Below are 24909 nucleotides of genomic sequence, written 5' to 3'. Positions count from 1 at the left end.
CCAACAATAAAGGCAGCACAGCAAAAATGTATGACAATTTGTAACCTAAGAAAATGTTATAATGATAAAATTAGAACAGCCTGAGAATTAGATTTAGGTTTTCAGTTCTTAGAGCAGAATTGGGGTGGATACACTCAGATATCCACTTACCTTAAAGTTCTGATCTATAGCACAGACAGGATTTTTTTATATATATAAGTTGTATTTAATGCTAGCTTGCATTAATACATTTACAGAATCATTATCAGCTACATGTGAGAGATGTATTTAAGCAAGTGGGCACTGGAAGCACATGCTAGGGGACTATAACAAAATCATAAACCTTGATAAGCCTCTGTTTAAATGGCTGGAGGAAAAGGTAGAACAGCCCTTATCACCAGATCCCCGCTTAGGGGAGCTGGACTTGGAAAGATTGTCTAAAAGAAAGGAAACAATTAATATAACATTGTATTTCACACCATTACTGTTTTACTTAGTTTCATGTAATTGTCACTGCTAATAAGGTTAGATATTGAAGAGATATATGTGACATTGTCAGCAACCATAAGAAAAGAAACAGTAACATCACAACACATCAACAGGGTGTGCATCTCAATTATCATTTAGTGGGTTGGAGGGTACATCAGATGGGGGAGGGGAGCACTGGGCTACACAAGAATGTATGGATGACTGAAAGGAATGGATAAGGAGCCTACTTCAAAGACCCTATTGCCTTCCATTTCTTTAGTCCGCTACATCATCTGAGGTACATGAAGGGTTAACCAGTCCGGTCCGGGGTTTGTTATTCCTATATGGCAGTATTTCACTGAAGAAAGTCAGGAGGCCCTCCCATGTTTACGTATGGCCTTGCTTACCCAGTTCTTTGTGAATGACTGGTCGGATGACGTATAATTCAATCCCTTCCCAATGAATTGTCAGCTCCATCCATTTTTGTACTCTTGATAACTACCAATGTTTCCAGCAGTGACAATTGTCATTTTATCGAGAATTAGATTAGAGATAAGTATATTAGTTTATTTAGCATGTTCCTCTTTTTGGGATGTAGATACAGTCCGAAGAGGCAGCATTTTTGTCTGAGCAATCCTGTTTTGTCAGTAACCTGCTCTAATTTTCCCATCACCTCTTCCCAGTAGGTATTCCACATCATTGGTTGCTAGATCATTAATTGCACAAAAATGGAAATCTACAGATGCCCCCTCATTTGAAAAATGAAAATCAAAAGGACATTATTTTTTCAAGAGTCATGCCATAACGGTAGTGGAATAAGTAATTGATTTGTGAAGCACTGGGGTAGCCTCAAAGAATGGCTTGAAGGACAAGTTGTTGTTCATGAACAGGTCGATTTTATTTTTTTTATATCATATTTTATCCCTCAAAAAGAATATTTTAAATTAAGATTTTCTTCTAATGAAATGTAATATAGAATGGATTCACCTCCCAAAAGTTGTTTTTATGACTATAGTACTAGATCAAAATGACTAGTCTAAGTCTAAAAAAGATTAGCTCATCCTTCCAAAATGATTGGGGCTCTTTCACACTGCATTGCAGCATGCACAGTACAGCAGACTCTTGGCTATTGCCAATGCTTTTTTACCATGGACATGTGGCGTCCCACAAGCCCAATCCAATATTACAGCTTCCAAGCCCATATTGATACTAATGAAAGACACATCCATCTGCAGCCATACAGAACTGGAGTAAAAACTCCAAATCACAGACTGCTTTTAACATAACTCTTACGGAAGAAAAACATCTTTCATCTCCCTCAACCAACAAAAGCAGGATATGTAATTTTAAGCATATCTCCAAAGACAACCCTACTGCTCATCTGAGCCCAATAGCTAGATGTGACATGTAGATTTGGTGAGAAGATTTGGAGCTAGGACCAGTGATGCTGATGCTACACATCATATTATACACAAGCGGACAAATGCAGGATTCCTCTTAAACACATCATAGTTCATCTCTGCATGGGAATATGGGTGTGCTCTATGTCATGGAAGCATGAAGGTCTCACATTCTCCTCTGAATTGAGGACAGGACAGTTGGCTCTTCTAGGTGTGCTAAAAAAGGCAAGCAAGGAATAGACTGAGTTCAGGGCAATATTAGGATTTATAGCACTACCCAGCACCCCTCTCATTGTTATGTAAGGGAGGTCCACGGCCCCTGGAGTCATCCTGACCGATGTGTAGTCAATTATCTATGTGAGAGATTCACCACAAGCTTTGTGGTGGGCAAAAGGACTCAGACAGATGCCACTGCCTTAGGGTGCTCCTGTCGCTGACTGGTGACTGGGTCCAGGTAAAAAGGTGAATGACTAATTGAGGTGAGCGAGTGAGGCTGGGGTGAATCAAGCATAGCTTAGTATTAGTACAGTGTTAGGATGTGAGATTTCCTTATCCAGAGGTAAAATGGACTCCAGCTGCCCCAGAAGTTCTGACTTCCTCAGGAAACAGCATACCTGCAGGTAGCAGTGTAAGCACCCAGATGGGACATTGTTCTATTGATGTTCAGAATACAGAAGTAAGAGAGGGTCTGTGAAAGGCAATTGGTTTGAATTATTAGGACATGTTGATGGGTGGTTTTTCAGAGATAATGATCAGTATCACATCCCCCTGTGGGTGCTGAGATTGCATTTTCACCCAGACTGTCCAAATTGATATGAAGCAGGATGCTTAGCAAGTTTACTGCTAGCATGTCCAAACTGTCTGAAGGGTAAATATGACCCCACTCGTGTAAGAACCCTAGAGAGGGTGAATTCTCCACTAAGGGGGAAAGAGTGGTGTTTACCTTGTCCAGTGTACGCAGATCTACTATTCAGAGAACTCTTTTTGTGGCCAAGTGTGCCCATGATAAATGAGTAACTAATAAAAAGTATGAAGTAACACACTCTCCTTGCTCCAGGAAGAGAGAGTATTTAAGAGGTTCAGGCAGGCACAACTTCAACCACTGACTGCAGATTTAGAAAGAGAAATGATGATGTTTTAAGGTAGTCCTTTGACTGCTGAAGAATTGAGCTAGGGATTTATTTCAATAGCTTTAATTATGTTCATAAAACAAATGGAATAGTATATAGTAACTCAAAGTGTAGAGCAATTTTTCAGGATGAGCACAGAGAACTGTATATGTAAGGAATAATTTTGCCCTTTCTAACACCAATATGTGTATATGGAGTCCAGGCACACAAATAGAAACAAGCTTAAGCTAAATAGTGGTATGGCTCACAAGGTTTATCCCTTGTGCATCCGTAAACGCTCACTTCCTACAATAGAGGGACACGGTAATCCAAGGCTGCGAGTGAGGGTTCACATCTGCGCCCCTAGGTCATAAGGATAGGCACAAAAAATACTTTTGTGAATCAAGCCCCAGATAAGATAGATGAAGTCACATCAGTTCCCATCTTTACAACAAACTCAAATCTTCAAAATACAAAGTTTGATACGGCTCCCATTCTTACATCTCAATCTTTCCCCAAACACTTTCAAATCTCTTAGAATCATCAGCATTTGTCACTCCAGTGTAAATCTTTGCATTCACAACACTGTTATAAATTAAACCTTTTCTCTGACAACTATGGACATGTTGCGGCCCCCATGCAACCACAATTTCCTAATATGGTTTGATTTCCTACGTACTGTTTCATATCCAAGGGTTCATCTTGTTCTGTTTTTTTCTGTAAATTTTTTACCAAGGTGTCTCCTAAATTCTTCATGATTGGAAACATCTGAAAATCAAGAAATAAATTCATGATATACAAATTATGTTGGATATACATGTTCTAAATACAAGACATTTCTGACTTTCCTTAAAGTAACAGACCATTCATCTTAGACAACAACATATCAGAGCTGGACAAGAAACAGCTGAGCTGGAAACCCAGGGACGAAAGTAGAGTGCACTGAGGTAAATGTGTGTTCATGAGGGCCAAGCTTTATTAATGTTTTATGCAAGGCAGTGCAGCAACCAAAGTTGCTGCTCTGCCTTGAGCCAACTGGAGAGATAAAAAATGTGCCATATCTGATATCAGTACAAAACTCATCTTTAATGACTTTTCTCAATCTGCATGTGTGCTGTACAATGTAGCACACATGCAAAGTTGAAAAAATTATCCTTGTTATGCCTGCACCAGGAAGACGTAAGGTTTTGGCTCAAATCCCTGTCTATGAATGTTATTAAATATGGATTTGCCTCAGAACCCATAGGTGGCTGCATTGGAATGCCCAGATACCACTGATGGAATGGCCCCTAGGTTTAAAGTAGATCTTAGTGCAACTACGAGTTACTTTGGTGAACTTCTCAAGCCAAATTCTGGTTTGTGTTAGATAGTAAATGCCTCCTCCCAACCTTTTGCCCTGGGTTTGTGTCACTATTTTGAGACAGATCTATCGGAAAGCATTAGTGAATCTGGGCCTAGATATTTAGGTGGGTGTCTGCAGTTAGACTTGAGCAATGCAGAAGAATGAGGTAAATAATTATACTGCCATGGGTCCTAAGAAACATTTTAATGTTGAAAATAATGTAATCTCATATAGAATTCACAATGCAACCATGTGGGAACTTGTTAGTATTTGAAAAGCACCTTCTGAAAATCAGCAGGAACTATTGGTTCAGAGTTGTTATTTGAGATTTGAGTGCGCGCAACATGATCAACACTGTGCTCAACACTGTGCTCTTAATTGAGGGAAAAAACTGTGTTTAGGTGCCAATATACAAATCTAGTTTGCGCTGCAAATCCAGAGAGTTTGTGACAGCAGAAGAGTGTTCGGAAATCTAAAATAGTTACTCTGGGAGTCGGAAAGGTCTTTGATTTGCACAGTAATTTTTGTGACCCTGTCCAACTCACAAGTAGGTGGCCCAGTGCAGTGGGCTCCCTCCTCCAGTTAGGCATTCAAAATGCTATTTATCAAGGGTTTTACAGATCAACTGAACAGGGACCCAACCCCGAGAAAGGGGGGTAACAGATTTTCAAAGGACAAGTTGTCTGTGTTTCACACCTTCCCCTTTCAGATCCTGCTGATTTGTCTCGGAATGAGCAGACAGTGTTTCATGGGACAACGGCATGCTACCACAGTTAGCTCACACTGCAACTAAACATGTATGAATAAAGGATACTTTAAAAAAAAATTCTCTTGGAATGCAGGTAAAGGGGTCTACTGTCCCTCTCAGGCATCCATCCTTGAATTCACATGCAATCTCGTGGAAAGAGGGGTCGAAAAAAGCCTCCTACCTAATTATTATTCATTTTGCAGGAAAAGGTTTTGCAGCCTCCTGCAGACCTACACTTTGCGATTCGACTCATTAAAACATCAGTTGCATTGCAAAGTGAAGTCATGTCATGTCAGCTTTATTGTATGTTAGTAAAAAACATACCAAATATTTTTGCAAATCATTATAAATGATGCATATTCACAAATTACAAACTAAAAGTGTTTCTAAAACCACAAAGAGCACTGCATGCAGCCAATACTTAATTTGGTATTGTGCAAACATTAAAAATACTAAAAAATCAAAAAAACTGATTAAATCCGAGGACTGGATGGTTAAAGTGCAAGTATACATTTTACTAATTTAGGCCTGACTAGTATCTAAAGTGCTTCATGCAGTAGGTCCCCCTATACAATGAAAGTAAAACATGTCTCTGTTTCTGGATGGCATAATCAGTTATAAGCTTTTGCGTGGAGTTGATGGGATTGTTGAAGCAGATAAGCTAATGGAAATTATTAATGAGTGTTATGCATTAAAAACAAGAAAAAGGGTAAAATGACTAATCTAGAGACATTAATGTGCACGTTGAAAATGTGACCACGAAGACTGGCTGCTAATGTTCACGGATTGTACTAAAAATTAATAGAATATGAGAAATAATGAAAATGAATTATAAAAATGTAATAATATGCCATAGTGAGATGTGTAACGTATGTTTTGCATCATATTGTAGAGCTAACTTGGCCGAAGTTGTGGCCTAGGTTTGCCAGGCCTTATGCCGAAGCTGAATAATTGCACACTGTAGTGAAGTTGAGATGTTGAACTAGCCTTGAAGCACCCGATGTTAAAGTCTGCTTAGCTAGAATTTTCTGCAATGTACCGATGGTCAGGAGATGGTGGAATCAAGTTGATACAATTATGTGTAGAGTAGACTGTATGTACTTTCCCAGGACTTGAACAATAGAGACACTGACTAGAGAAGAAGATGCAAAATTTTTGATACCTGATGAGAGGGATGATGAGGACATAGTACAGTGAACCAATCAACGAACTGAGAACGGCAAAATATTAGAATTCATAGATTTGTTAACTAAAATTCATTGGCAACAGTAATAACTGGTGATTAGTGGACCAATTAGGAATTAGGGGATGGACTGAAAAACTCTAATAAAAAGTCATGACAATGGGCTAAAACGAGATGCGAGGGAGAACTGGAGAGATGTAAGGGGAGGATTGATGACATCAGAAGACACGATTAGTGATTCTGTCATTGGGCTTATGCACTTGAGAGCCTGATGGATTGCTGATCAATTAATGACCTGAAGATGAAGACTGACTTTGTTGCTGATCCATTCTGTGGCTAGGTAGCTATGACAATATGACTGATTAACTTTGTGCCTTTTCTTCTAGGTACCAACTGTGCTGTTTTATAGTTTTTCTCTTAGCTAGATGTTTTTTCCAAATTCATGTTCTAAATTGTTTTCACATGAAGTCCCACATGCTAATGCTAATCTGGGTTAGGTAAGGTACTTTGGGTGACGTTGACAGTGACAAATGAATTGACATACTGATTGCTGAACTCTGCTATTAATGTTGACATATTCTTCTTTGTTAGCTTATGTTGAAATTTTAGAGAGAATATTTTCTCAAGTTCTGATTGTATTATGTTATTGGTGGTCACTAATGAACTAATATTGAGCTGAACGAATAAAGTTTGAATTAGCATTATGCCTTAGAATTGTAACAAATAGGAAAATAAAAATTGTTAAAACGTATATTGAGTTATAGTCATTCATGGATTGTTGATGAAATTAACACTTGATTTATGTTTTCTCTTTGCGATTATTGATTGTGTATTGAATTATTGATATACCTTAGTCACTACATGGCTAGGATACTCCATGAGACTCAAAAGGTTCATCAGCCTATACGCGTCCCCTTGTAAGTTTACTTACTAAGGACCAGGCGCGCTAGCAGGATTTGGGTCCCTAGTGTGAGGTTGGAGGTGGGCTCTGAGTTCTTTGACGTATATGGCACACTTTGATAAGGATATTGTATCAGTCTGAGTGATAAAGATCGAGGAGGCCTCCTGGCAAGTGTGATTCCCCCTTCATCAGAAGTGTTTTTTTCAGTGAAGACCTCCAGATGGCATCACATGAGAGGCTGCAGAACGGAAGGTGAAGCAATGATTCTCAATTTAATTCTTCCACCCCCATAACTGTTTCTCCACATAAGCTATCCACAGTAAATTTGTGTCCTTTTTTCCAAACATCCTGGGGATTCCAAAGGTACCCAGGGTTTGTGAAATCCCCTGGTGGGGACTAAGAAATAAGCCAAAATATAGCTACAATTTTGTTTTTTGGGGAACAAAGTGCTGCAGAAGAAAGCATCTGGTTTTGTACTTGCAAATGGCACCAACAAAGGGTTTGTGGTGCTAAAATCACCATCTTCCCAGCTTTTAGGAACATGCAGACTAGAATCAGAAAACCATTTTTTCAACAGTTTTGACATTTTACTGGGACATAACCCATTTTCCCTATTGTTTGTGCTTTCAACCTCCTTCCAATTAGTTCTAGAAAGCTATACATTCTGAAAGATAGGCATAATTCTTAATTCAGCAAGGGGTCATTTGTGTAGATCCTTAAAGGTTTTCTTATTGAAAGTAACAGTTGAAATAAAAGAATATTGAAATTGTGGTGGAAAAAATGACATTTCTGTCTACATTTTCATCTGTAACTTTTTCCAGCCACAGCAGATTTTCAAAAGCAATATACTGTTATACCTGCCGGAGCCTTCTGGGTGCGGGGATATATAGGACTTGTAGGTTCACCAAGAACCCAAGATACCCAGAGCCAATAAATGAGCTGCACCTTGCAATGGGTTTTCAATGTGTACTGGGTATTTAGAAATTCATTTGGTGAAATAGAGTGAAAAATAGGTATCAAAGAAACCTTTGTATTTCTGAAATGGGCACAAGATATGGAGTTTAGAAGCAGTGGTTATTTGCACATCAGTGAATTTGGGGGTACCCATACCAGCATGTGAATTACAGGGCACTTCTCAAAATGACTTCTTTCTCACACACTGTCTGTCATTTGGAAGGTGCAAATGCAATAAAAGACAATTGCTAATAAGACTTGTTCTGCTATTCTGTGTTTTCTCGTGTCTCCCAATATAAATGGTATCTCACTTTTGTGGGTTGGCCTACTGCCCATGACAGGAAACACCCGAAAATGCAATGTGACATCACATTTTACCACTGAAAACAGACATGTTTTTTGCAAAGTGCGTAGCTGAGGATTTTGAGCTCTAGCTCAGCCAGCACTTAGGGAAACCTAGAAAACCTATACATTTTTTAAAACTAGACACCTAGGAGAATTCAGAATGGAGTGACTTGTGGGGCTCTCACCAGGCTCTATCAACCAGAATCCCTTGCAAACCTCAAAACTCATCACTCTTCTGTGATGGAAAGTTCTGGAACCAGAGATGAGCAACAACTTTTCTTCCAACCAGAATCCCCCCAAGTCTCCCAATAAAACTGTTACCTCAGTTGTGTGGATAGGCCTAGTGCCCGCAACAGGGAACAGCCCAAAACATATTGTGGAGACATCAAAATTATTGATCACAAAATTACCTGTGTTTTCAAGGGGGGCACCTGTGTTTTAGGTCCCGGCTTGGCAGCCACCTAACACATTTTCCTCACATTTCTATGTGAGATCACCACACCAGCCAAAATTCCTACAGCTCAGCGTTCCTCTTGGTCTCCTGATAAAACCGATGCCACACTTGTGCAGGTGGGCTAAGTGCCTGCAACAGGGAAGGGCCAAAAACGTGTCGAAATTGAGGAGGAAGGCAGTATTTTTTCAAATGTTTTCAGACTGGCTCTGCTTTGGGCACCCACACAAGTGAGCAGAATTTCGATCGGTACAGATGTGGCAATGCTGGGTAGTAGGCACTTTGTTGATTCCTGTGGATTCCAGAAGTTTCCATCAAAGAAATGTAGGGAAAATGAGTGATTTCAGGCAAAGTTGTAGGCTTGCAGGGCATCGTAGGTAAGTCAATGATATGGGGTGCATGTGAAGAACACCACCCTGGATTCCCCCAGATGTTTCATTTTCAGAGGTGTCTGGTAGGGTTTTCAAAAAGTGCAGCCACTCACCATTGCAAGGGGACAATATTGGGAGTTAGCCAAGCTCTTTTGGCCCATATTTAAAATCAGAACCCAAAAGAGTCAAATGTCTTCTTGCTTTCCATGGGGATGAGATGCTTTAGTCCACAGGGGGAGGAGGGGCTGAAAGACTGCTACCCCCTTCAGTTGGGGTGGGGGGCATACCATACTTTTGTTTTCATTGAAATGAAGTTGGTGTGACATCATTTCAATGAAAACAAGGAAACAGTCTCAGGAGATGGGGAAGCTTTTCCTCACCTCTACAGGATTTTTTTTTCCTGCTCGTGTGCAGAGGACGGCCGGGCAGAGGACGACTGGGGGCTGTCTTCAGCACGGAAAGGGTTAAAGTTGCAGTCTGCATGTCCCCCTCTTTGCTTGGGGTGACCCATGCTGTGTTGAAATCTATTATTTTTAGGCCAAGCAATCTCATGTACATAATGTTTCTGCACACCTGACTGTTGATAGCCTCGGAGAGGTAGGGTTGGGATCTCCCAACCAAGTATGAAGTGTTCAGATTGAGGAGAATGTCTGAGGGCTTCAAGGAGGCAATATCTGGCTGCTAGGAAATTAGATACAGATGTCTGTTAATTACCTTTTCCAGGTCAAAATAGGAGTAAAGTTCAGTGTTAATGTGTGTGTGAAAGTTTTATTTCAAACTTTGCCTTTGCCCTCTGTAGTTGCTGATGCCATGGGTGTACCAAAGCTCTCAAAGGCGTCCTTCAAACAGGCCCTGAGTGAGTCCCCAGGTGCCTTCAGGATCTGCAAATAGCATTCCAGAGTGTCTGACACGCAGGTTACCTTTTGATGTGCCTGGCTGAATTCTAGGCGGATCTGAGATCTAAAAAGATACCTGGGCAATTCAAATGTTTTCTTGTAACCTTAGGACTGGGCTAACTACAAGCTGGGAGGGCAAGCACCAAGAAAGGCAAGGTGCTCACAGTGTAGGGCTGAAATAAGGGTAGTATTAATGACTTTGTTTCTTGAGATGGCAGAAGGGCTTTTTAATTTCTTATTAAGGCAGGCAAGACCATATGTGATGGCCGCAGCTTTCTTTTTGAAGTGAAGCCAAGATCACAATCCAGTTATAGAGCAGTTTGCACATGTTGATTTATGGTGTGGGTTTCGTACATCGGGATCATAAACACTAAGTTAAGATGCATCTGTATGGGAAGTCAGTGAACCCTTCCTGGTCCAACAATGTTTATTTCAGATCACGCTGTAGGTGCATGCCATCCAGTCCTTCGACTGCATGTACTGAGGTCAAATCAGCCATCTACCAAACCAGACGTCAACTCAGTGATGAACATAGCATCTGTATAAACCTGCCTAAATAGGGTATGCTTGCCTCTAAATTTTATGTTTTGTTGAACCAGAGCAGTTCAATCCTGCAACATTTCCTGGTCTTTCAGCAGTGCGAGGACTCCAGCATCCATCCAGTTAACGATCTTACATACATGGTTGGCATGTATACGGTGCCAAATGCACATAGGTGCAATTACAGGCATTTACCAGCTTGCACCAGTCACTCAACTGCACAGGTGTCCCCAGGCTTGATGCCTATGCCTGGTGGGCACAGTATACACAAGTTCAAGAAGAGTGTAGTAAATGCTATCAAGTTATGCAAATACCTAATTTTATTCATCAAAGTGAGTGCATTTACATTATTCTTAGTATATGGAATGTAATATTATGGAGAAATAATGTAGATTTTCATGGATCACATCATACACGGGGAGAGTACAACATACATAGGCACAGGCATAGTTTCACTACAATGCACTTTGGCCTCTCAGCTAATATGCTCAGAAGGCAGATCCATATGGAAATAACCACATTATTAGCAGGCAATCATATTTGGGAAGTTTTCAAATTTTCCTTTTTACCTCTTTTAGTTTACCACTAGTAAAAGTTGGTGATAGCACTGTCCGAATCCTTTTCCATTGATCGTCTTTAGCCACAGTCACTCCATCTTTCAAGGGTCCGTTCAGGCCAAAGTCCTAAAACATAAATATAATAAAATAAAGCATTGTGTTTAAAAAACTATAGTAGAAAAGTGTCATTAGCCACATTACCTCTACAGGCATTCAACTAACTACTGTCTAATGCCACAGTGGTTATGAAGTGGTAAAATGTGTTATTCCCACAGAATATTGCATCCAAAATAGCATACCACAAAACAATTGTAGACAAATATCGACTGCTGCAATATCTTGAAGGTATACAAATATAGATTAGGACAGATTCACTCTACTTAATTCCACATATATTTAATCAGAAACACTGAGACCACTCCTGTCCTTCTCTGTGCTTTGCTGTGCTGGCCCTCCAACCTGACTCATCGACACACAGTGTGCTACGTCACACAGCTACGTAGCAAGGCGACATTATGAGCTCTACTGGTATGTTATGTGTATTTGTAAAGCACACAATCACCATGGAGGGTATCCTGGCCAAAGCTCTGAGTTAGTTCGCTGACAGCATCAGGTGCATTGTCTGTGGGCTGCCAGATTACTGATCAGACTCGTGGGCCACGCTCTTTGCAATTTGAACAGCTACACTGTGCCCATAGAAGGCAACATTTTAGGAGAGGAATGATGGAGATTAAAAAAATAATAATCAGGAGACTGTATTTCCCTATTGACTACTACTGCAGCAGAGGCAATTTCAGGCAGGAGACAGCCAAAATAAAGCCATTTTTCTGCTTAAAAATGTCTTCTGCTTGAATTGGGTCTATTGATATGTTTATGTACTCAACGGGGAGCCTTTGGGGGTGGGGGGCACGCAGCAGACTGCAACTCTAGTGACTTCATTGGGTGTTCACCTGTGTCCCACAGCAAGGACACACTGGTCAGAAGGGCACATGCTCTGCTGAGCTGCACTGGGCCAAGGAAGACAGAGAGTGGATGGTGACTTGGTTGCGGTAGTAACCCAGACACCACCTAAAAACTCAACTGCTCATTTCTGCCCACTTCCCAGACCTTGGATTTTAGATAGTCCAGCTAGTTGTTTTATAAACAGTTTCACTGCTGCCTGACTGTTTGCACAAGGTCTAACATCTTAACCACTGATTATGCCTTGCTAATGTCTAATCAAAGGCCTTAGTTTAACCCAGGGAGATTTGTTTGTCAGAAACACACAGGTTGCAATTCAGCATTCTCACATAGTTAGCTGTTATTGAATAAGTATTTTTAACGCATCTTAATAGTGAGTTTGAGAAAACAAGATAAGCCTCTCACCCTGAATCAACTCCACTCCCATTAAGATTAAAGGGGACATCATGGACATACCAACAATATTAGAGATGGTGGTAATTAGTCACCAGAGCCACTATCCATGAAACACTATTTTAAGAGAATGAAAAACAGTGAATTAGAGAAACCTTCACCTCAGATAACTTCTATAATACTGTCCCACTCTAGTTGGTGACATGCCTCGGCCAGGGCCAAAATCATGCATTGTTTAAATGGTTGCACAAATTCATTACTATAACGAGGGCTTGGATGAAGTACCCAATAATGGAAATGTCATTAACTATAGATCCCTTGGAAATACCTCCATAGGGCAGTACATAGTGCAATAAGCCTTGCTCTGAGTGAGTTAGATGCCTGATTATCAGAGGAGGTGGACTATTTGCAGCAGGGTGAAGGAGGAGTTGTGGAGTTTTCTTCCAACACTCCTAAATCATTGTGTGGCAACAAATTAACATTTGTTAATTCCACCCTTTCTGCTGCAGCAAATGCACTAACATGGCAGTCATACAAAGCTTCAGGTTGGACAGTTACAGTCTTTGGCCACCTTCATTAGTAGTTCAGACAACAGAATCAGCAACTTATAAATCAACATAAATAAACTCATTACTGTGCACTTAAATTCGAAATGTGCATGAACCCTGATGGTAGGTAAACTTTGTACAATACCAATCCTACTCATAATTTAGTGGATAACTTAAAGAAAATAAGCTGTCTTAGTATAGAAAGCCCAACCAATCAGCTGCAATGGGGGCTGTTCATAATAATCACTGACCTCACCACCATGGTTACCACTCTATATGTCAAAGCTTCCAACCAAAATGTTGACCTTCTAGTGAAAAAAAAAATGAGGACCACTTGTTAGAACTTCCTAGGGGAGACAACAGAGAATATTTTGAACAGGGAAGCAGTCTAAAGAACGACACAGGAACAACGAGAGTCGTTGTCCACGACAGCAGAACAACGCTTTCCTGAATAACAACCCAGTTTTCCTCTGCCTTAACCATGCATGTCCGTAACAACGAACATGCATGGTTAAGGCAACGGAAAACAGACTCCAGATTGGAGAGGACGGGGTCAGGTAAGTGGGGCTGGGGTAGTTTTAGGGGTGGGGGTAATTTTAGTTTTTAGGGGCAGAGGCATGGTGGGGGTATTTTAGGTTTTAGGTGTGGCGGTGGGGGGTCACAGTAGTTTGGGGGCTTGGGGTAGTTTAGGTTTTAGGGGCGGGTGTGAGGTTGCGACAATTTTAGGGGCGGGGTGAGGGATTGGGGTGGTTTTAGGGGTTGAGGTGTGGGGTCGTGGTAATTTTAAGGGCAGGTGTGGGTACTATTAGGGGTGGGTGGGAGGTTGCGGTAATTTTAGGGGTGGGGGTTGGGGCAGTTTAGGTTTTAGGGGTGGGGGGACAGGGATCGGGGTAGTTTTAGGTTTTAGAGGCAGGGTGGAGGGGTTGCAGTAGTTTTAGGGGTGCAGGATCAGGGGGGGTCCCATGCTGGAACCATGCATGCCATTCCACGCATGCCTTTACAATGAAAAATCGCAGTTAAGGCATTTGTGGTAAAGGCATTAGTGGTAACAACGCGGTCGTTGTTCCAACCGCGTTGTTCAGGCATGGGTGGTTCCAGCATGCGTTGTTCCGACATATATTCTTTTGAACGGTGTGAGTGATATATTATCAACTCATGATTATCAGCCATCCCTGGATTCAGTATAAGGGTCTAAACCGTTGTTGTAATAAAAACCAAAATATTTCCAATATTTAGTGGCAGACCAGATGGATTGTAGACAAGGCCTTCTCCTGATATATATATTTAAACTCGAATCAGGATACTTTAACTGGTCACACCAAATACACACTAATTGGGCCACTTCCTAACAAAGTGAAAGAAACATGCTATTTTCAGGGCTATTGGAATTATGTGACTGTGCAGAGTTTTTTTCCTAAATATGTATCAACCGCATTTGCCACATAATCCATTACCTGCTACATAATCTGCATGTGTTAACAAAAACAAATTCTAGCTCAAATGGTTCAAGGGTTACTAAAATTCCAGCTAAGTGTTGCCGCACTGTCAAAGGTCCTTTTTCAAGGTTGACTTCTCACCTTTCTTTTGCCTATTGCTATGTTAGTGTTAAACTGAGGTGTAACCTATGCCCAGGCAGTGTTAACAAGTGTAAAAATGGCAAAATCACAAAGTAACACTATCAGATAAGTGCCACATTATGAAGCATAATTTAGCCCTCTCATGCCGCATAATTCCAGTGGCCCTCACTATTATGCAGACAGATCTGCAGACTAAGAAAGAAAGGCAGACGGAGCCCCAAATAAGGCCAAAAAGCATATCTGTATCAATGGATAACAATGAGCCAATAGTCTTTGAATCAAAGTCTGAAATGAAGGACCAAAGCTACTGTATTCCGACCACAAGTATGTCATGAGAACAAACATCTTGATAGCCTAACCTAAGAAAATCCTTTGACCAGAACAAGCCATCCTGGTCAAAAGTACCCATGTGAATTCACTTTCTCACAAAATATAACTCTTAATGCAGAGAGGATATTTGAAACATGAGCAATATTCTATGATTATTTCAATACATTCCGAAAAGAGGACATTACTAGAAACTAATTTGTTATACTCCAGGTGGCGCCTGGTGTGGTAGCCACAATAATAACATTAAAATCTCAAATAAGGTAGTACAAGTGCATTGAGACAAATTGTTCTTCATTCAATGGGGGATTAGCATCCAAACCATGAAAAATATCCTGTTGTCCTGACTACGCCTTCTTGTTTTGAAAAGGATTCTTTAAGGCATAAATGACGCCAAGTTCTCTGTTTCCCTTCAATAATCTAATTCATACACCTGAGGGAAAACAATTCAAATCATTGCATTATAACTGCACCAACAAGTTCAGAAAATCTAGCAGACTGGAGCTGGATAGGCACTACCCTAGGTTCTATTTCTACGCAGCCTTCCTACCCCGACCCAAACTGAAATCGAGAAACAGCTGTGCAGGTCACAACTGTCATTCATTTCATGAAACGTGGCTAGTCTCAGGCAACCGTCTTAACAACTGGGGCATCATTTGCTTGCAGGAAATCTGGAATACTGCATCAGTTCCAATTGGGAGGTTCCAAGAAATATGTTGTCTGGCTGTCAAGCCCAACAACTTTGATAGACCATCTGGAGGTCTCTTTCCATATATGTGCCCACAGCTATTAATTTGACTATTTCGTAGATAGACCAGCAAAATCCATTTTTGCAAGCAACATCTGTGCATCGCTGTTGTTTATATAAAAGAAATCTGTTAATGCTCATAATGTTCTAGCCTTAAACCTGCCTTTTTCGCCCTATCATGTGAGGGTTCACACCAACATACAACTGTTTATAAGTTTGATTATTAGACATTAGTAAACCACAAACCAGCTTAGTTTATATTAAGAATAAAGCAGACACTTTATGCTAGGATTGTAAATTCTTGTATTTGATCTTAACAATGCAAAAAGTAAACAGTTTCATAGGTAATAAAGACAAAGATTTAACTACATTAACATAAGGGCATCAGACTTTTCCATCAAAATTTGCACCCAGCTTGAATAAGATGCAGTGTATTGGAAATAGAAGGATTTTTCAGCCGCCTCAGTTTACTTGTCCTACTCCCATACATCAGGAATTTGGGTTGAATAATCAGGATTTAGTGTACAACTCCCCCTTAATTAGCTATCATCTTGTGGTGAACTAAAGTCTTGTTTTCTTAAAATTCACCACACTAGAGGTTTTTAGGTACAAGAATCATTGTGCCGTTACCTTGCCAATGATAAACATTTAAATACAGCAAATGAAACCTCATGCGGATCTTTATTATGCTTTTTCAAAAATTAGGTTAAAGAGACAGCTATTAACTAGATAACGAGTAGCAGATGTAGAAAACTTATATACATACAAAAATAATTATCGCCTCTGAAGAAACATTTCAAAATGGTCCCTATTGGTCAACTTCTTTGCCATCATTTTTTACCCTTGCAACAAAGAAGAACAAGAGGGCTGCAACAGCAGTCCTTTCTGCTTATATTCTTTGGAATGGAGTAACCATACCCTGATGCTTATAGATGTCCTCCAAAACATTCTGCACTTATTACTTAAACTGAGTTCGAGTAAGAAGTGTGGTATTTTCTTTCTCTGTGAAGGCACATGACGGAATTTCTGCCACCAAATGTGGGGGCTGATTATGTTCCCCACAAGTGGGTGCACATTGTCAGTTCTCACATACCTAGTCCCACTGGTGAGTGCTTCCCAGCATGTTCATGACTTTACACTCACCTTTGTGTAAAAGTATGCCTCCTTTGGTTTTGCAAAGTTTCACCAATACACCTCTGCTGCACATTATGAATGATAAGTCACTCTAGATTGGGCAGGAGAACCACCACACTCTTTTGGCAAAGCCACAACAGTCCCGGTCAGTGAGACTTTCACATATGATGGCATATTCTCTAGTGGCTAAGAATGACAGGATGCTTGGATTTAGGAGTACTTATTCATATTATAAATAAATTCTATAATGTCAAACATAAACTCAACAGTGCAGTCCTGAAAATGGAAAGATAACATCATGAATGTACCACCTGGACTTTCATTTTTCATGAGAATAGTACCGCCCCTTATGTTTTTTATATTTGAATTGCATAAAGGAATTCAAGGTGCCTCAATGAATGAAGTTGTGTGTGATCTTTGGAGTAATGAAAATAATCTTAACAGAGTATTAAATTCCTACTCTAATAGGGAGCCACACATACTTGTTGGCACAGGTGTAGAATATAGAGCTTATTTTCTGCAGAGCGGCCCCAGATTAATCAGGGTGATAAAGACTGCTCAGACTCCATGTGCTGGTAGAATGAAGGTTAGATCTCATATTTCCCAATCAAGCAAAACTGTCAAGCAGGAAAGCATATTGCCGGGCTCCAGGGCACCTCCATTGAGCCTATGATCTATGCATTTCTGCGTGATATGGGAGTCTCAGCTGTGCCTCACCATATACTGGAGGGATAGAGGCATAATTTTGCTTTATGTCTCAGCGTCCTAGTGCCACTTCTCTTCAAGGCTCCATTCCATGTGTCATGTAATATGTTAGTAACAGTGTAACGCAGTGCAGACCACTCTAGCAAGGGCCCAAATACATTCCTAACTACTATAAAGATTTGGTACTTTCGAGGCACCTCGAAGATGTGGGGTTTGCAAGTCACCCTGCACCTTTCAACCACACACTCACAGCACAGATATGTTAAACTAGAAGTCTTTAATAAAGATTATGACTGCAAATACAACAAAAATGGTCCTGTCCTTTGAACCTGTGGTTGGTATTAATTCAATAACCAGGCCACTTCTGTTAGATTTACACCTTTTTAGAAACATACCCTCCTGTTTGTGAAGTGGGTGAAGAACTCTTTCACGAGGATGCTTTTCACTATTATGGGGTCCATGACAGCGAGTATCGGGGTCCGCCCATCAAATATCCTATAGAACAAAAACAACAATATCTGTAAATTCACTGAAGCCAGCAGAATAGCAGAACAGACTTGTGATATTGTCATGGGGACGTGTATTACAACCACAAATTCTCATTCTATTCTATCTCAACTTTCCATGTGTTTTTCGGCCTCCAACGTCCCAGTAGAAACTACTGAAGAGGTCAATAGGAAACTTTGACGTCAGAGACAAACTTAAAGCTATATTTACAATAACAGTAGACAGCCCTGCAAGGAGTAGTCAGTGCTTCTGCATGCACAGACATAAGTGCTATAATGAATGGGGCTTTTGAAGGAAACAAGAATGAGTTAAAAATATAGAGAGGGGAAAAATGCACTCATCACTGATGCAATTGTCATTTTAAAAACTTTATGTATATATATATATATATATATATATATATACATATATATATATATATACATATGAAATATACACCGGTACAACGCATGCTGGAACCATGCATGCCTGAACAACGCAGTCTGAACAACGACTGCATTCTTACCACTAATGTCTTTACCATGAATGCCTTAACAGTGATTTTTCAAGCCCCTAAAACCTAAACTATCCCCAATCCCCACCCCTAAAACCTAAACTACTGCGACCCCCCAACCCTGCCCCTAAACTACCGCCAACCCCCATCCCGCCCCTCAAACTACCCCGACCGCCCACCCCGCCCCTAAAGCCTAAAACTACCCGACCCCCCACCCTGCCCCTAAAGCCTAAAACTACCCGACCCCAGCCCCTAAAACCTTAACTACCCCACCCCTAAAACTACCCCGACCCCCCACCCTGTCCCTAAAACATAAAACTACCCACACTCCGCCCCTAAAACCTAAAATTACCCCAACCCCCACCCCTAAAACTACTGCAACCCCTGCCCCTAAAAACCTAAAACTACCCCGACCCCCCACCCCGCCCCTAAAACCTAAACTACCCCCACCTCCACCCTTAAAACTACTGCGACCCCTTACCCCCACCCCTAAAAACCTAAAACTACCCTGACTCCCCACCCCTAAAACCTAAACTACCCCAACCCCCAACTCACGCCTAAAACTACCCTGATCCCCCACCCCGCCCCTAAAACCTAGAACTACCCTGACCCCTCTCACCCGCACCCCTAAAACCTAAACTACAGCGACCCCCCCACCCTGCCATTAAAACCCTAAATTGCCCCGACCCTCCACCCGCCCCTAAAAACTAAAATTACCCGGCCCCCCACCCCGCCACTAAAACTACTGCGACCCCTACCCCGCCCCTATAACCTAAAACTACTAGGACCCCTCGCCCCTAAAAAATAAAATTAACGCCGGACCCCCATCACTGCCCCTAAAACTGCTGCGACCCCCTGCCCCTAACACCTAAAACTACCCCGACCCCCCTCACTGCGGCCCTAAAACTTAAACTACCCCAAACCCCGCCACTAAACTACCCCGGCCATAAAACATAAAAACTATCTGACCCCCACGGGCCCCTAAAAAATAAAATCACCCCAACCCCCCACCCGCCTCTAAAACTACCCTGATCCCCCACCCCTGCCATTAAAACCTAAAACTACCCCGACCCCCACACCATGCCCCTAAAAACTAAAATGACCTCAGCTCCCCCACCTCCGCCCCTAAAACTACTGCAACCCCCACACCTAAAACCTAAAACTACACAGACCCCCACTCCTGCCCCTAAAACTTAAACTACCCAAAACCCCCACCACTAAAACTACCCCGCTCCTAAAACCTAAAACTACCTGACCCCCACCCCTAAAAACTAAATTACCCCATCCCCCACCCGTCCCTAAAACTAATCCGACCCACCACCCGCCTTTAAAAACAAAAATTTCCCCTACCCCCTGTCCCTAAAAACTGAAATTACCCCGACCCCCCGAACCCCGCTCCGAAAAATGTCCCCAATTATTTAGAGTGTGTTGAAATTATTTCATACAAAAACTGTGGTCTGATTGGTCCCTCCTCCCCATCAGTTTATCCACTTCAGAGGCTTCATGTGGTACATTGTTGGCTTCCATGGCGTACTGTAATCATTATACAAATCATATTATGGCCATAGCTCCCCTTCATTAAAGTGGATAGCATTACAGTTTGAGATTGTTACATTAACCTGAGAATTAAAATCTGCTTTTATCTATGATCCCAGCCACCAGCAGGGTGGTCTTTGAGACCTTCAGCTGCTCGAATGCTGTAGTTAGCAGGTCTATGTATGAATGCTGGAGTCAAAGATCATGTTTTTTGGAACCCCATGATCAAAGTGTCATTGACAGAATTCTGGCAATCAGGATCTTCCATTTCACTCGATTCACTGGGGATGTTATAAGATCTACTGTTAGGATGTTCTGTGCATCTGCGAATTGACACATGCAGCCAGTGTGTTGCAATTAATATCAGTCTGCTTTCCTTCCTTTTATGGGGTTGCATTGTTTACACTGCAGGTAGAGGCAAGTCTTGCACATCAACAATTTTAATGGGAACACATAAGACCCCTCTTGTATTATTCCCATCTGCATGAGATCGGATGACCTTAATTTGGGCATTTTTTTGCATGAATGCATTGTAGTGATTGAGAGTCCGTCCTTCACTAGAGGTCATTGAGCGATCTGGATTTCCATATTATCAGCTGAACTGCTCACTCCTACCATGCTTATTATATGGGATCCTCTAAGGGACTGGCAATGTTGTAAGCCTTTAATATAATGCAAGCATTAATAATCACATTTAATTACTTACAGAGTACAAGTTATATTAAAGTTTAAAATGTATTTGGGGGGGAATCATACACAAAATATAAAATACAGTACGATGTTCTATGAAATACAATCTATGATTCCATTCCACACTATAAAAGTATATCTTAAAAATACCCAATTCATCTGTCGTTCTAAAATATTAAAATGCTTTATTTAATCCATTTCTTTTCCACTAGGCACACAATAAATATCTGCAAACTGCAAAGGCAATCTGCTCTGTGTTATCAGTAGAGGTGGGAGGAATGCATTGAGTAGTACTACACGGAATTCTGTAGAGTTAAATAAAAACTGTGCGATTCCGCAGAGTTCCACCCACCCTGTGCAAAGCACCATTAGCACAAACAAAAGTGGCTTAACACTACAGCACACGTTTAAAAAAATAAACTCCGAGTTGAAGACAGCGTATAGAAAAAGGACTCACCCTGAGTTGTGCTGGGTGACCCTGGTGCTGCTCGTGGTGCTCTGCGGCTGCTGGGCTGGCTGGGAGGAATGTGGATGCTGGGGCCCAACTGGCATGATGCGGACAAGAATCATTATCATATCGCTCAGGGGCTGGGGGCAGGCAGCGTTGGCAGAAGGGCAGCAAGCAGGGTCTCCTGTGTGCTTTCCGCTGCCCTCCTCTGTGCCCTGCAGGCTCTCTACCTATTTCGGCGCTGAGTGGGGCAAATGGGGGAGCCGACGATGGGGGCCACTAGAGGCTGCAGCTCAGGGGCCACTGTCAGTTGTTCCTGTTCCTTTTCCACAGTGGTGGGAAGGTTCTCACCTGCAAGCATACACACAACATACTTTTAAAAGTGTTTTTTTACTTACCTCAGCTCCAAGGAGGGTTATATGCCAGCTAATTGTACTCGATTTTTGTTTTATTAATAGTGAATAATAGATTATTCCCTATTAGGGTACTAAAAAAACTGACTGAAAACAAGGAAGTGGAGCCGCAAGCAATGTCCATAAGTGTCCTGGCACTGATTTTGCCACCCTTGAGGCTAGGGGGTCGCAGAGGCGGTTGTCAGGGGTCACAATGGGCAATGTGCGGGGCGCAGCTCCGACCCCTGGTGACCCCTAAATGATGTCCATGTAGAAGAGCACTGCAGCCAGTAGTTTTTCTTTAGTTAACACTTTTTCCAACCAGTTTTTCCATCTATCCCTCTTTATAAAATTGATCACCCTTCAAATGTCCATTGCAATCACATTATCACTACATCACTCCCCTCTCCCACCATGTTAATCATAGAATCAACCAATTCAGGCAAGGAAGGGACTAGATACTATAGATGATTAAGCAAAAGCTTTTGGAAAGAACAAACTACTAACTACTGCAAGGGTGGGAACTTCCAAGAACATAAATCCAGTTCTGGGTGAATAGTGTCACGCATGGCTCCAACAATTGGTAGTTGAACTGGCTTTCTGCTCTTGCTTAGTTGTCCACTCGGCCATGGATTCCCCCCATAGGTCTTGTTTTCTTGCTTCTCGGTTTCCTTTTTCAGTTTAGTGCTTGCAAGGCTTTTTGTACCTATTTTTTTGCTTCTATTCGTTTGCATCTGTTCAGAACTCTCCTGCTCTTTTGGATCCTAGGGATCAGTGATGGTATCCTGGTTGATGTATGGTTTTGATTACCATATTCCTGCCCTGAAACAAGATAAATTACTTGTCCACATTGTGGGTAACACCGCACTATACCAGAAATTACTTAGCATTTAACTTCCATTAACTTTTGGCATTTATCATACTAATCCAGAACTCACTCCAAATCCTACCTGAGACTTTGAACAAGACAGCATACCAATCTGCTAGCAGATGGCAGTCGATTTTGTGTATTCCTAAAATCACCTTACAGCAGCAAGTGCTCCTGTGCATTCACTTTCACTTCCTGCTGGCCCTGATTTCTTTTGTGAGGTACTGGAATTACTGACTTTCCTAGACAGACCGAGGGACACTAGGATTCTCAGCAGGTCTATGTAAAGGTCGATAGAAAAAGGGATGATGACTTTTTGAGTGAGGGGTGACATTACATCAAACAATATACAATAAATCTGGAGTGACGAGGTGACAGTAGAAGGGTACAGTAAGAGTGCCATTCCAAATGCTGCAAATGGGGGCCATCTTCCCTAGCTCGTATTTGGATAAACAAGTAAGCAAGTTAAAATAATTTGCTACACGTCAATTGTAATGTGAAGGAAGAACTTGAGCTTGTCAGTTAGCGATCTGAACAACAGGAATTATTCTGCAGTTATTTGCTGTAATATTCATTACTCCTACAGGGAAGAGATTTCAAGGAGCCCGCAAGAGATGATCTGGATTTAAGATGGATAGCTATGATAGGAGAGTCCAAATGATCATTTCTAATGATGTTGCTGTTCAGAAACATGGCTAAGGATGCAGTGGTCCCTGTGCTTTCTGGAATCAAGTCCCAGAATAGAAGGGGGGAATCATCAATGTTTTCTTCAAGTTGAAGTGCTGTGCAGGGATCAGAAATCAAGTTTAAGAGTTCAGCTGTGAGGACTCTGCTCTCTGTTAACTTAGTCTTTATGTTTTTAGGTCTGACCAAACAGAACAGCTGTTTTCCAGACCTATTCGTATCAAAGCTTTCAAAAATACATAGGGGGGGCTCTATGCTTTCACTGAGGATTCAACATGCAAGTCAGCCCTTTTGGATTTGCCAATGTAGCTTTAACTTGAACACGTGTTCACAGATTACGTAGGCACTGCTTGATCTGAGGTATTATTTTATTTTATGAGGATGTAGTAGGGTGCTCAATGGGTGCAGTTTAATGAGGGTGTTTAAGGGCAAGGCTTCAGAAAGCAATCCCATTGCACAGCAGAACAGCACATTGCAAATAAACCTGCACATGCGCAGAGGAAATTAAGTCTGGAAAGCATTACCAATAGGGCCCCGTGAAGAGCAGGACGCAGTCCAGTCTCTTCACAGGATCTCTCGGGTCGGATGTAGACGGTCAGGGCAGAGATAGGCTGGGGTGTAGGAGGGTTTTCAGGGAGCTTACAAAGGGAGGTGGGGACTGGAGGATCGGCCTCTTCGGCGGCAGCAAGTTACGCTGCGCAGAGTTTTGGGCAAACCTAGTTATAGAGGTAGGTTTGGTTTTATAACGCATCAAATCATGGCCGCGATATTGGCGCGATTCCGGCCGCGCATCACTTGCTCGGCAAAGCTGGCCTGGGAGACCTACTCAGGCCTGGCGTTCTTGACGAGGCCTGGGTAGGCATGATGCAAGCAGCTAATAGCAGCGCGGCCACCCCCTCCCACTTACACCGAAGGGGGGCCATTGGGGGAGCCTAAAAGGGTTGCTGAGCTGGGAGGAGAGGACCTGGGGGAAGGGTGGGGTCATCATGGGACACAGCAGGCCCTCTGGCACAGGGCCTGGATCAAGTGGAGCCTGCCCTGCAGGCAGGTGAGAATGCCAATGACCCTTTGGGGCTAGAGCAGCCCCTAGATCTCACTTTGGCTGGGGCCCCAGTCAGGGGCCATAGACTGGGAAAAGGACAGGGCCTGGGGGGCAACAAGGGAAAGGGGAAAAGAGTTAGTGCTGTGGCAGGGGGCCCTGGGTGGGGGTATTGACTGGCAAGGGTGAGGTAGCTGGCCAAGCGGATGGGGCGCAGTTGGAGGGGAGCAGCAGGACACAGGAGGTGCATGAGGCACGACACCCCCTTGCCACTGACTGCGCGTCACTTGACATAGAGGCTAGGATCCAAGAGCAGAGGAAACTGGTGGAGGAGACTGAATTCAGGTGGGCCAAGCTATGGAAGGAGAGGGAGGAGGTGAGGACTAGGATGGCAAAGAGGAAGTCAGTGGAGGTTAGTAAGGGCCACGACGAAGGGCACCGGGCAGAGAAGGGCTGTTCGGTGTGGATGCCACATGAAAAGCAGAGGTCAGCTCAGGAAGCTGGTGTGGCTGGCGGGATAGGCAGCGGGATGGCAGCGCCTGGCGCACACAGCCAAGCATGGCGAGTCAATGCCAGCGTCAGAGGCTGGCAGGAAGGTGGTGAAGCCAATGGGGCG

General features: G+C 42.3%; 1 protein-coding gene across 1 annotated transcript in view; it reads right to left on the bottom strand.

The window, feature by feature from the left end:
* LOC138261213 (cytochrome P450 3A21-like) overlaps positions 1-24909 on the bottom strand; it is a 223842-nt gene that overhangs the window by 123409 nt on the left and 75524 nt on the right. Inside the window, exons 4-6 of the mRNA XM_069209966.1 lie at positions 18032-18131; positions 11257-11370; positions 3636-3724 (exon numbers count right to left, since the gene is read on the bottom strand). Of these exons, the coding sequence (XP_069066067.1) occupies positions 3636-3724; positions 11257-11370; positions 18032-18131 (303 nt within the window). The remainder of the gene's footprint in view (positions 1-3635; positions 3725-11256; positions 11371-18031; positions 18132-24909) is intronic.

This window comes from Pleurodeles waltl, chromosome 10, assembly GCF_031143425.1.
Source record: "Pleurodeles waltl isolate 20211129_DDA chromosome 10, aPleWal1.hap1.20221129, whole genome shotgun sequence".
Classification (NCBI taxonomy): domain Eukaryota; kingdom Metazoa; phylum Chordata; class Amphibia; order Caudata; family Salamandridae; genus Pleurodeles; species Pleurodeles waltl.
This window is presented reverse-complemented; position numbering and strand designations above follow the sequence as displayed.